Here is an 11,673-nt window from a genome sequence, read left to right on the forward strand (position 1 = left end):
TAATCATGGTTTTAAAAAAACGTGTAAAGATTTTGTAGGATATTATATTACATTATATTATACAGTTACTCAAACTCATAGCAGTAATTTTGTTTTAATTATATATAGAGTGTTTTCGTTGACAAATTTAAAAGCAACAAAATACGAACAGTATGTAATTAGATACGCATTCGAAGTATTTTAAATATAAGCTTTCATTTTTCAGAAAATTATTTATATTAAATTATTATATAGTTTAACCTCAATTAGTCGCTGTGCACTGGATGAATGAACTGCTTTTCTCATTTCCGGTGTAATACATGATGCTCTTGTGGAACAAAATTACTAGTTTGACATAAGAAAGCTAAAATAGTTCGGTAATTGTTTTTTTAATTTCTGTTGTTGGTTTGGAATTAAGGTCATCAGAGTTCACTGTGTATTTTGTTTATCACTTGCGATTAAGGTATAACATTCAAAACTACAATTATACAAGTCATTAACTCGTATTTCAAACAGAACCACGGTCAAGTATTAAATATCAATATTTACTTTTACCATTGTCTTTGTCTGGGAAAACACTACGAATCGTTTTGTATTGTCCAATACATTTCAAAAATGACTAATAATCTTAAACATGCATTCAGTCGCACTTTGGTGAAAATTATAAGTGTTGATAAATCATTCTTTAAATATTTTGAGATGATCAAATAAGGTCGGGCGTGATCAAATTAATCTTAAAGCTCTGCATGTTTTATTGGATTTTATCACCCCCTATCGTTTTTGATACCTCATACTGTGGAATCATTAGAATTCGTGGTGGCTCAATGTTCGTGGTATTCGTGGGTAGCCCTCACACACGAATTAACATCTTCGACGAAAACTAATAACAATAGTTTAAGGTTTCCTACTGAAATTAAAAACCGACGAATCCACGAAATTACATCCCAACGAATAAGCAAAATACTGACATTCACGAAATCGGCCCCCATGAAATAAAAAGATTCCACAGTAATATACGATTTCTCGTTCCTTAAATAAACCATGTTTCTGTACAATCACATAATTTCATTTTTCACTCACATAACAAACTGCATACGTTTCAATTTCATAGTTCAATATTTTATTAGGAGAAATATCTTTAATAAAAAAAAAAATTAACATATATATTGAAAAACATACATGATACAAAAGGTTTGGGATAATCCTCTCAGACGTTAACTCATCAACTGAAACGTGTTTTAACATCCTGGTAGATCGTATTGTTTAGACGATAGATAACAAAAATATCATTCAATCCGTTAGAATACAGGCTAGTTCCCTCCACAAAATCGCTTGCAGTTCCAAAATAAGTATTATATAGGAGTTTATAATGAAACTGATTGATGACACTCGTTCTTCTTTTTATCCAAAATAAAAACCATCATATGCAGCTTTTTTGACAATTTACTTTTCACTTTAATCACAATTCATGTAATTTCTTTTATGACTTTACTTTCTAAATTATTGTTTAGTCATTTTGAATTTTGCCATCGAATTGAATGTCTCTTCTTGGATTCAATGTTGATTTGTATTGACTTGGATGGTACTATTCTAAAACATCTGTATCAATGTCAATCAAAATAAATTAAAAAATTCATGTCATTCTGATATATTTCATGTCTATCATGTAAATGCTTTTGCAGCTTAATTCTTACCTTTGTTCCTTGCATTTGACCACAACAGATGCATTCGGGCGTTGTTGCAGCCTGCGGTTAATTTGATCGTTAACGTCATCTGGATAGTCAATCCAAACACCACGGCTGTCTAACCATTGCCAACAACGATTTAAATTGCCTGCTACCGATATAACACCCTCAGTCATCGAGTCAAAATTTCCTTTTTGTGAAGAAGACGTCTTTTTTACATCAGAAGCATCAACTGTCTTGTCGATTGTTAAGCTTTTTCTTTTCAATGAAACGGTATTATGTGATTCTGTTGAACTGTCCAAAGCTCCAAGTTTTTCGTGTTTAGTTTGCTTGTCTGAACTCGAAGAGTCTATTACAAAATCAGAAGTACCCCTTTCTGAACATCCACATCCAAATGAATTTTCATAAACAGAGTCTGTCTTTATATCATCATCATCATCATCATCATCATCATCACCATCATCATCATCATCATCATCATCAGTAACAGTGTCTCCTGCTCCATTATTAGTTTTGGTATATTTTTGATCGTATGACATTTCTCTGATTTTAGAATATCTTTTCTTTGAGTCTACTGTTTGTGTTGGCTTGGACTTTGTTCCGTTATATTCAGCATTATCTGTTTTCTCAATTGGTCCACTCAAAGCTATATTTTCTATTTCAGTTTTTTCAGTGTCTTTCTGGTTCACTTTATCTACAACATGAAATTAATAGAAATGGTAACTAATTGTAAACTGGTTTGCTAATACTAGTATTATCAAAATGTAATTGACATTTTTTAAAAATTTATAAACTTGTTATTATGATATTTTACCCAGATGTTAAATTTTTAGACTAGCAAGAATATCAATAGTGTGAACAATACAAAAGATAGATTGAAAAATCATATTCTATGAACATAAGATAATGGTATACAAATATATTCACAAACCCTTTAAATTATTAAAACTCATTCCATCAAAACTCTGTGTTCCTCGTTGCTGGTCTTTTACAGCTTGGTTAACTTCCGGAGAGAAAGGGTCGCTGAAATTTTTTTTAAAAAAAACCTTGTTCCTCACCACATAATTTTTATGCGTAATTTACATAAGCTTACAGACATATTTTGAGAAAATGAAAAATGGAAGGCAACTGTCTGAATGTATTACCACACTTCGACGTCGAATTTCCCATTGTATCCAAATCTATAATTGCCTTTTCTCCCGGAAGGCCATCGCACCTAATCAAAAACATACAAATAATGAATAATAGAAAAATTAGCTTCATTAACACATATAAAGGGGTAAATATATTTTTGGTTGCAAAAACTTTTATATGATTTAAAAAAGCCTCTTGATGCATGATAGACTATTTCTTTTCAGATTGTTCCTCTGGTGTTCAGAAAGGGCCCAAAATGAAAAGACAACGTAAAACAGACTTTTTAGAAATATGTTTTAAAATTCTGGAAGTTTTACGATTATATACACCAAGACTAAAGAAGCAGATTGTCTTTATTTTTTAAAAACATTTTAATATGGTTACACGTGAATTGATAATTAGAAAAGACAATGGAAAAGGGACGGACAGAAAAAAAACCCGCTTTTTTCTTGGGAGAAACACATTTTTTTTATATTTAGGAACATAAACGTACATATTAAGGCCTACTACCAATTTTGTGAAAATTATTACACTTGATCAGATAATGTTATAAATGTTATGTTATATTATATTAAAAAATCAATAAAAATTTTTAGCCGACTTTCTTAAGAGAACGTTTAAATGTAACGCTTACATAAACAGTCGCGTCATTCTTTAATCTGTAAACCGTCCCAATTGATCCTATACCACCATCTTGATCTTCCCATTTCCAGTCTGAACCTAAGAGAACAAGCCAGGTGTTTATTCATATTTCAAGTTCCCAAAATGAAGTGTAATTGATTTGAAAAATAATCTTCATATGCTTGAAAATGCACTTAGCATATTTGACTACTTACCTCGCTTTACAAAGCAACCAACAGCTGCGAATCCGTCTTCGGGGATTCTTGGTTCATCACAAACTACAACATTATATATACCTCCATACCCATGACTGTAATTACAACGAATCCCAGTATCCCATTCTACATGGACCATTCCAGCTAGAAACATTAGAAACATAAGGAAAGTATGTTTATATTTTACAATTGCTTTACTTTTAAAAATAGGCATCACTTGGGTCAACTTTTAATGAATATAAAAACCATTACTGCAAATTACTTTTATAATTACTTTTTCACACAAATTAACTGACTACCTATTGTTTTTCTTTTTAAATACGGCTCTTCTTTTTAGAAATTATGCATGATGACATATCCTCTTTTACAAAAAAAAAAGAATGCTATATATGTTTTTGGGTTTACATTCCCTATCCATTGATCTAATTCCTGCTGTTTGTTATATGCAAGTTTACAATAAAACATTTTTAGATATTTGTTTTAATTTTTTTTAGAAACTTTATATTTTACAGAACACAAAACTTAAGTTTTGTTTACACAAGGAATACTTGTGAGTTCTGAGCCTATACCTAACATAAATGCTTAAACTCATTAGAGAGCGAAAAGTCACAAACAGTATAGTGTACAGTTATACAGACATTAACGAATAAATCATTCAATAAAATAACAATAACAGAAATTAACAGTTTTATAAGCATGCCTGATTCTCCGTGTCAAACAATTGTTCCGGCACTTTCACAATCCTGGTTCTCATATATCCAGTGGGGTCCACGGCGTACCCTTGTTCCTACTCTAGGAACAGTGTATTTCTCTTTGTAAAACTCATCTTCTGAGTCTTCATCGTCGTAGACTTGATCCACCATGATTTGAGCTCTGTTGTTCAGTAACTCGCGTATTTTGTCCTTTAGGTGTAATCAAAGAAAATAGCAACAAAATACGTTTAAACAGTTTAGAAAATTCTATGAATTTTTTGCACACAAGTCGTCGCTTATAATCTAAAACTCTTGAACGGTTACTTATAAGTTTAATTAAAAAAAGTAATCAAAATGCACTGGTTTGACACATGATTTCAATGATTTAAATACCATATATATTTTGCCCAATTTCTCGAGAGAACCAAAAAGATACAAAAATATTTTTTGATTAGTAATCACAATTTTCTTATCATAAAGACTTGTCGAAGTAAATTTATAGTTTATCTAGTCTGCTTAATGACCATGTCATGTTCCTCTTTGTGTCTATTTGTGTTTGGAAACACCTCACTAAAAACAAACAATACTGCACAAAACGACGATTAAGAGATTTAGAAAAGATAATATTAACAGGACATGGACATTTGAGTATAGTGTAAAAACAAATTCAACGATTTTACAGACATGATAAACTAATGTTGTATTGTTTATTGAGAACGAAAAAAAAGTATGAAAATGGTTATTTTTACATTTTTGCAACTTTCTCTTTTCTAAAATCAAATAGTTTCTCGGTCCGAATAAAATACTAGACAGTGTCTCCCTTCTAGACTAAACAGTCCATATTCATTTCTATCTTGAATTGCACTGATTGTGACAGACCAACGTTGTGCAGTACAAGGAATTCAACTCACTAAATCCTCTTCCTGGTATGCCTGCCCATTCATTATAGACTGGACAAAGTTATTCAAGATCCCTCTATCCACAATGGTCTTGTTTGTCATTCTGTAAATGGTATCTGCTGTTCTCTATAAGTATGGAATTATATCGGATGTCAAAGCCGTTTTATTTTTATAGCCAAATAACGATTTGCAGAAATGTCTTTAAACAACTTACATAATGAAGTGTATATCTTCCAAACCATCTCGCCCTGCCAGTGTCCAACATTTGACCTCCTTTAGATTTTATTGAAATTGTGTGTAGTAAACTCTGTTAAATAAATAAGAAACTGAGAGGCATAAAGAAATTTAGAAAATGTAATTCAATAACTACGAAGGAAATTTCTGAAAGATAATAGTCATGCAATTTTAAAAACATTGCTTACAATATTAGGAGTATCACCAATGGGGAAGCAATAAATCGGATGGTTTTTTCCAATCCGATGCGTTATGGAAAAAAGCGGAGTCAATAACTAAAAGGAAGAACAAATCTTATTGAACCTGTTATAGACCTTATATCATGTGGTTTTTGTTACATTCATAGCAAAATATACTAATATATATATTAATTATGTCACTGAAAAAATTTCAATAAAGGTAAAACAATAACTTATTAAAATAGTATGCTTCTAAGCGCTGTAAAGAAAGACATTTGCTGTATTTAATGATTATTGCATGTATCATGTGCATATATGTATAATGGACATCTGAAAGACTTCATGTTCATTGTTAATATTATATCTGTTTATTATTTATTACCTTTCGATGTTGATAAATGTTTATATATCTATCAGAACGAATAACGTGTATGAAATAAAAAATGCATTTTTGTTTCTTCCATGTGGATGCGTTATAAACCTGAAACTCATTGTTTGGAGTTTGAATGACGCATTTATGTTTTTTTATATATATCAGCCTTCAGGTTAAGTATTTTTTGACAATTTTACATATAGCAAAGAAAATCACAATATTCATAACGACCTATAGGAGGAATAAGTAATGTGATTATTGTTGTTATAACTTTGATCAAATTTTTCTGTATTTGTGCATCTTCCAAATGAATGTAATTGTATCAAGATGCATACTTGATGGCTGGGGAAGAAATCTGCTTCGTGTTCTTTTGCGCCGTTATCAGCAAAATTTGTAAGTCTACCGTCTGTAAACACAACTACCCTTGGAGGCAACAGAAAGTCTCCTACTACATGTGTGCTAGCTAGAAAAATAGATTACAAACTACTTCAAGGAGAATACCATACAAAATATAGAAAGTAAAGATTTGACATGTTTGGCAAAATATTGATCAACCTGTCTCACCCAGCAAATAAAGTATTGTCCATCCAGAGCAGTTTTAACTGTGCATGCACATGTTGAGTGAATAATGATTCAGTTTTGTAGTCAATATTTTTTCCCCATTTTCATCCTTTTATAACGCTGTAGCGAACTTAGACTGATTGAATTGATATTTATGCTCTTATCGGTATTACTTTAGAAATTGTCACTTCCCAAAATCAACGCACTTTTCTATTACTCAAAGTGAACTACATGTTCATTTTTCTGTTCCAATTATAAATTTTACCGGTCAGTTTCGTTATAATAGTATATTTTGTAAATAACTTTTAATTCACATTATTGATTTTATTAATAATATAACGAAATTAGATAGCATTTTTGTAATTATGCAGGCGGTATGTTTTTGGTTTCATTTTATTATTGTCAATGAAATAGAAAAAGATATTTATGAACTACAAGAAACCTTTTCATTAAGACCCCTTGAAAAAAAACTTAAATTCCTCGTCTGAGCACATAATATATCTCCCGGTATATTCTTTACCTGAACCCTCATACAGACCGCCTAGGGCTAGCAAAAAGGCCGCTGTGAGTGGAGAGGCGCCAATGGGCTCCAAATCTTCTAAATACATAATAACAAACTCAAAATAAAAACTATATTCGACCCAAATAGTCATTTTAGAAAGTTACACACGACAATGTGTGTACACACACAATCCTAGAAGAGGATCAATATTGTCTTACCTATGCTTTGATTAATCGTCGTATAACGATTTGAGTAATATTGTAGAAATTTCGTCTCTTTCCCAAAAACTATAACGGCAACGTTCTCATCTAGTTCTGGGTGTTTAGAAAATTCTGTACGGAGAATAAATGCACAATGAACAAATATACAAAATACAGGGAAAATACTTGCATTTTAATGCTTCTATGACATACCATCTAGAATATCTGATACTGCTCGCTTTAAAGTTTTAATTCCTTCTCCTCGCATACTTTCAGAGAAATCAAGGATAAAGAGAACACATGTACCCCTTCCTCTCTGATAGCGCATCGATTTATCTGTAATATAGAGCATATCTATATTGTGTGATTTTATGTTTGCTTTATCTAACGAGTTGAATATATATATTCACGAGGCGAGTAAAACCATTTCAACGAGTTGGATGAAGATGAAGCAAATATAAAAGCACACAGTTAACGTTCTTTTTAATATTTATCTCATACGTTTTAATTTACATCACAAAGTATTTGAGACAGTCCGTTAAGAATTTTAAAGACTAATCGATGATGCAACGTTGTGTTATGTGGTTATTGTGACATTGCGCAATACAATTTAGTACGGCATTTCGGAGATAAATATAGCTGTTTCAAAATTTTGTTTCACTGATATAAAGCTTGAAATAAGTTTTTATCTATGTATTTTTAGAGATTAATCACTTAATTTAATGCAAATTCTTAGGACTTGAATAGTTAATTGTGTTGACGTACAAATATTTGCGAATCCTCGATTGTTTAAATTGATTCGAACGAGGAACAGTTGTTTGTGTTTTATAAAATAAACACTAATGATTTGAAGTAAAACATATAATGAGAATACTATCTGGTGGTTATATAAAGGTCTTTGGAGACATTTTTCGGTGTTTTTATGCAAACGCAATCAACGCGTTCAGTTTTCATCGCGTCGTCAGGATGAACCCCTTTGATAACTAACGTGATTTGCAGTTTTATTAACAACTTTCTTTGTGGTTTTTCTTTATATTTTAAATCATTTTTAGTAGTAGAATAGTCATGTGGCATCGACAGGATAATTATCGAAAATAGTTCACTGTCTTAAAGCAAGGGGCTTTGTGAAAAATCGGTGTGAGACCGGAGGTATTTGAAAAGCATCACCCTTTGATAATGCAAATGGTTATCATACGGGTAGAATATATAATTATGTGCATCACACGTATGAGATAAATATCAACACTACTTTCATTTATGTACTTAAACAAACATGTTTTGATTTAACACACACACAAATATATATATATATATATATATATATATATATATATATATATATATATATATATATATATATATATATATATATATATATATATATATATATATATATATATATATACACATCGAAAATACGTGTGCTCAATAAAATCAATAAGTGCTTTGAACAAGTTTTAAGGAAATAATTAATTCATACGCTTATAAGCTTCAAACTTGGCCTGACCCAGCCACATTTCCTCCGGCGCACTTTCCCAAGAATCCTAATTTTAAAAAAAATTGTTGATATTTAAAATGTACAATTGTCCACGTTGGTAAACTGAACAACAATTTCTTACTCCTAACAAAAAGTTGATACTCTTCTTTATCACTATATACAAAAATATAAATCCATACTATAATACAGTATCATTGAACTATCAAAAGGTGATTCTAAAGTTAAACAATAATAATTTTCTTAGATTTTATGTATGGTGCACTTATTTTCATCATTCCTGGATCAGCCCATAACATTTTGAATAAATCAATTATTGAATTATGTAGATTTTTAAATGAATCATTTGGTTTTTAAACTTTTCAATCAATTTCACAAAACTGAACTTACAGTTACTTAGATAATTTAGATAATAATCCCTTCTTACATTGTAAATAAAATGACGTTTTTTCCTTCAAATAAAAAAAACCTTGCAATGCCATTTATTTTTTCTTAAAATAAAAAAAAACTTAAATTCACACTTTTCTTAATTGTCTAATAATCTATTAAAATCAAAATATAATTTGGGGTCTAAAAAGTTTTATAAACTGGTAAAAAATGTTTTTCTTTAAAAAAAAACCCTCTTGCATAATTTACAAATGATCTATTGAGATATGATTTTCTATTTTCTACCTGGGGATCAATAACTAATATTCAAATTAAAATTAATAACAGTAAATGATTAAAATTAAATGTCTATTCTCCACATCCACCCCATCAACCCCCCCCCCCCCCCCCCAAATCAAACCTGGTTCTAAAGATTCAGAGTCTTCTTACATGTGTGCGGTAGCAAATTATAAATCATTTCTTGATTGGTATTTTTCTCTAGATGCACATTAAGATTTTGAAAATTACTTTTTGAGATAAACAAAACATTTTATGTATTCGGGGCAATAGCAAAGTCTCCTAAACAAAGCATCATTAGGCCAGGAATTACCAACATGGATCAAATACTACATATGAATAAGATAAAATACTTTATTATTTCTAGTTCTAGAAAGTCAGGGTGTCTCCAAGGAGACATAACATATACCATTTGATGAGCAATGTCACAAAGAGCGCTAGCAATAATAAATATGGTTTAGGGATAGGGATCTCAACAATTATCAAAATATATCATCATTTCCTTTTTCAGAGAGAGAAAGGGGGGGGGGTTAAAGACAACACCATTTGATGCATCATAATGACATTAGAAACATGAATTATGATATATGGTTTAGTGGTGGGGATCTCAACTGTTTCTTAGGGTCAAAACAATCCCATTGGACCCCTTCCTTCCTTTTATAACTCATATAAACATGAACTTTACACTTACTTACATCTAATACACAATTTAATACAAAATATCACAGGGTCAACATGGGATCAACTCAATAATGTAACGTTAAGTCTGACAAATGAAAAAAAAAATCTTTGCAATTAAAATGACAGAAACTGTACAAATGCGATAGGATAGGTAATGATGATAAGCTTATTCAAATATTAAAAGATGATGATACAGTATACTCGCAAAGGGAGATCACTTATCTAGAAAGTGAAAGTAATACTTATACCTATATCGGTGCTTCATAATAGTGTGCTACTACATGTATTATGCTTACCTGTATTGGTCAACATCATAATGATAATCCAATTAGAGCACAATATAAATTCCTTTAGCTGATCATCACAAAAGAAACGTTTATGCATGTTAATTAATCCTTTTCTGCATATGTAGAACACATACCGGTATAGCATATGACATGTTTTCATTTTAATTGCCAAAATTATTTTTTTATTTGTCAGACTTAACGTACGTATTGTCAACGCGAGTCCGTTCTGGTAAGTTCTATACGATTTTTTCACGAGGGGTGGTACTTAACGTCTATCTCATATCCATCGAAACTAAAATCGCGCACTCAAGAAACGAATTGACTTATTTTATTTTTTCAACATTTGTCAAATCCAATTTCTATGTATACCCTAAATAAGTTTACAGTAAATATATTCACTCTTTACGAAATTATTCAATATTATATCATTGCAAGGTGAAGCAGGTATTTTGATCCAAACTCCCACTGACTTGGACCCTGTAGAGCTTGTCCACCACATTCCTATCATTTTTTTTGCTATTTTGGGCTGGTTTATCGAAAATGAAAGTAGGTTTAAAATCTTTTTCTCAATAATTATTTAATTCATAAAATTTGATTATAGCTCACGAACATCATATCACACGTGTTGAAATACCATATATAAGCATTTACTCTCGTGCAGACGTTTCGTAGTTCATTGTCAAAATGTCATAATTCATAAGTATAGATAAGGAAACATAGATTAGTTATATAAGAAGTAAGAAATGGTTTTATGATGTTATCTTCATGTAAGGAGTCAACTGCACATTCAGTTCAAGATATGTTGATTAAATTATCGCTTAAAAATGTTAATAAACTAATCACATACCTGCATTTTGGAGTCTAAAATATTTTTTTTTAAACTAAGGAAATAGGACATGATAAATGTCATAATCAGGAAGTAAACAAAATCAAACATAACACTAATGTGTACTTCATATAGAAGTGTTTTGGTATTAACACTCTAAGAATAACGTCAATGAAAAAGGAAATAGCTATAAATATCATTCAAATTAAAAATAAGATTTGTTGCATAGAGAACTGGTAAAGAGTGAAACATAAGCAATCAATTATTTTTTTCTATATTTTTTACCAAACCACTACACTTAGAAATATGAATTAGACGTGTATGAATAGTGTACATCAACATTTTTTATTATCATGAAGCAATTAACACACTTTGAAAAATGTATATACATGATTTTATGACCATTTTTTCTGACCAATCAGAAAATTTGTATCAAACAGAAAAACA

General features: G+C 30.5%; 1 protein-coding gene across 7 annotated transcripts; it reads right to left on the reverse strand.

Annotated features, from left to right (window-relative positions):
* Positions 1 to 2,554: 2,554 nt before the first annotated feature.
* Positions 2,555 to 11,335, reverse strand: LOC117680549 (uncharacterized). 7 transcript variants are annotated; one of them, XM_066087557.1, is made up of 13 exons: positions 11,248 to 11,302; positions 8,755 to 8,818; positions 7,488 to 7,610; positions 7,293 to 7,406; positions 7,093 to 7,167; positions 6,347 to 6,474; positions 5,648 to 5,734; positions 5,440 to 5,532; positions 5,238 to 5,351; positions 3,635 to 4,536; positions 3,433 to 3,518; positions 2,810 to 2,880; positions 2,555 to 2,687 (listed from the first exon to the last, which is right to left on the reverse strand). In XM_066087557.1, the coding sequence occupies exons 1-10, from the start codon at positions 11,296 to 11,298 to the stop codon at positions 4,348 to 4,350; spliced, it is 1,038 nt and encodes a 345-aa protein (XP_065943629.1). In that variant the 5' UTR covers positions 11,299 to 11,302; the 3' UTR covers positions 2,555 to 2,687; positions 2,810 to 2,880; positions 3,433 to 3,518; positions 3,635 to 4,347. The 7 variants fall into 7 exon arrangements, with proteins under 7 accessions (XP_065943629.1, XP_065943630.1, XP_065943631.1 ...); XM_066087556.1 differs by having other exon boundaries at positions 2,563 to 2,687; positions 7,093 to 7,170; XM_066087558.1 differs by lacking the exon at positions 5,648 to 5,734 and having other exon boundaries at positions 7,093 to 7,170.
* Positions 11,336 to 11,673: the final 338 nt, after the last annotated feature.

Source organism: Magallana gigas, chromosome 6 (genome assembly GCF_963853765.1).
Source record: "Magallana gigas chromosome 6, xbMagGiga1.1, whole genome shotgun sequence".
Lineage (NCBI taxonomy): Eukaryota > Metazoa > Mollusca > Bivalvia > Ostreida > Ostreidae > Magallana > Magallana gigas.

Coding starts and splice junctions, on each gene's coding strand:
- LOC117680549 (XM_066087556.1), bottom strand. CDS start 11,298: ATGTCCTATTTCCTTAGTTTAAAAAAAAATATTTTAGACTCCAAAATG. Junction 5,533..5,647: donor TTGGTGATACTCCTAATATT/GTAAGCAATGTT, acceptor TTTATTTAACAG/AGTTTACTACACACAATTTC. Junction 4,537..5,237: donor CATACCAGGAAGAGGATTTA/GTGAGTTGAATT, acceptor TTACACCTAAAG/GACAAAATACGCGAGTTACT.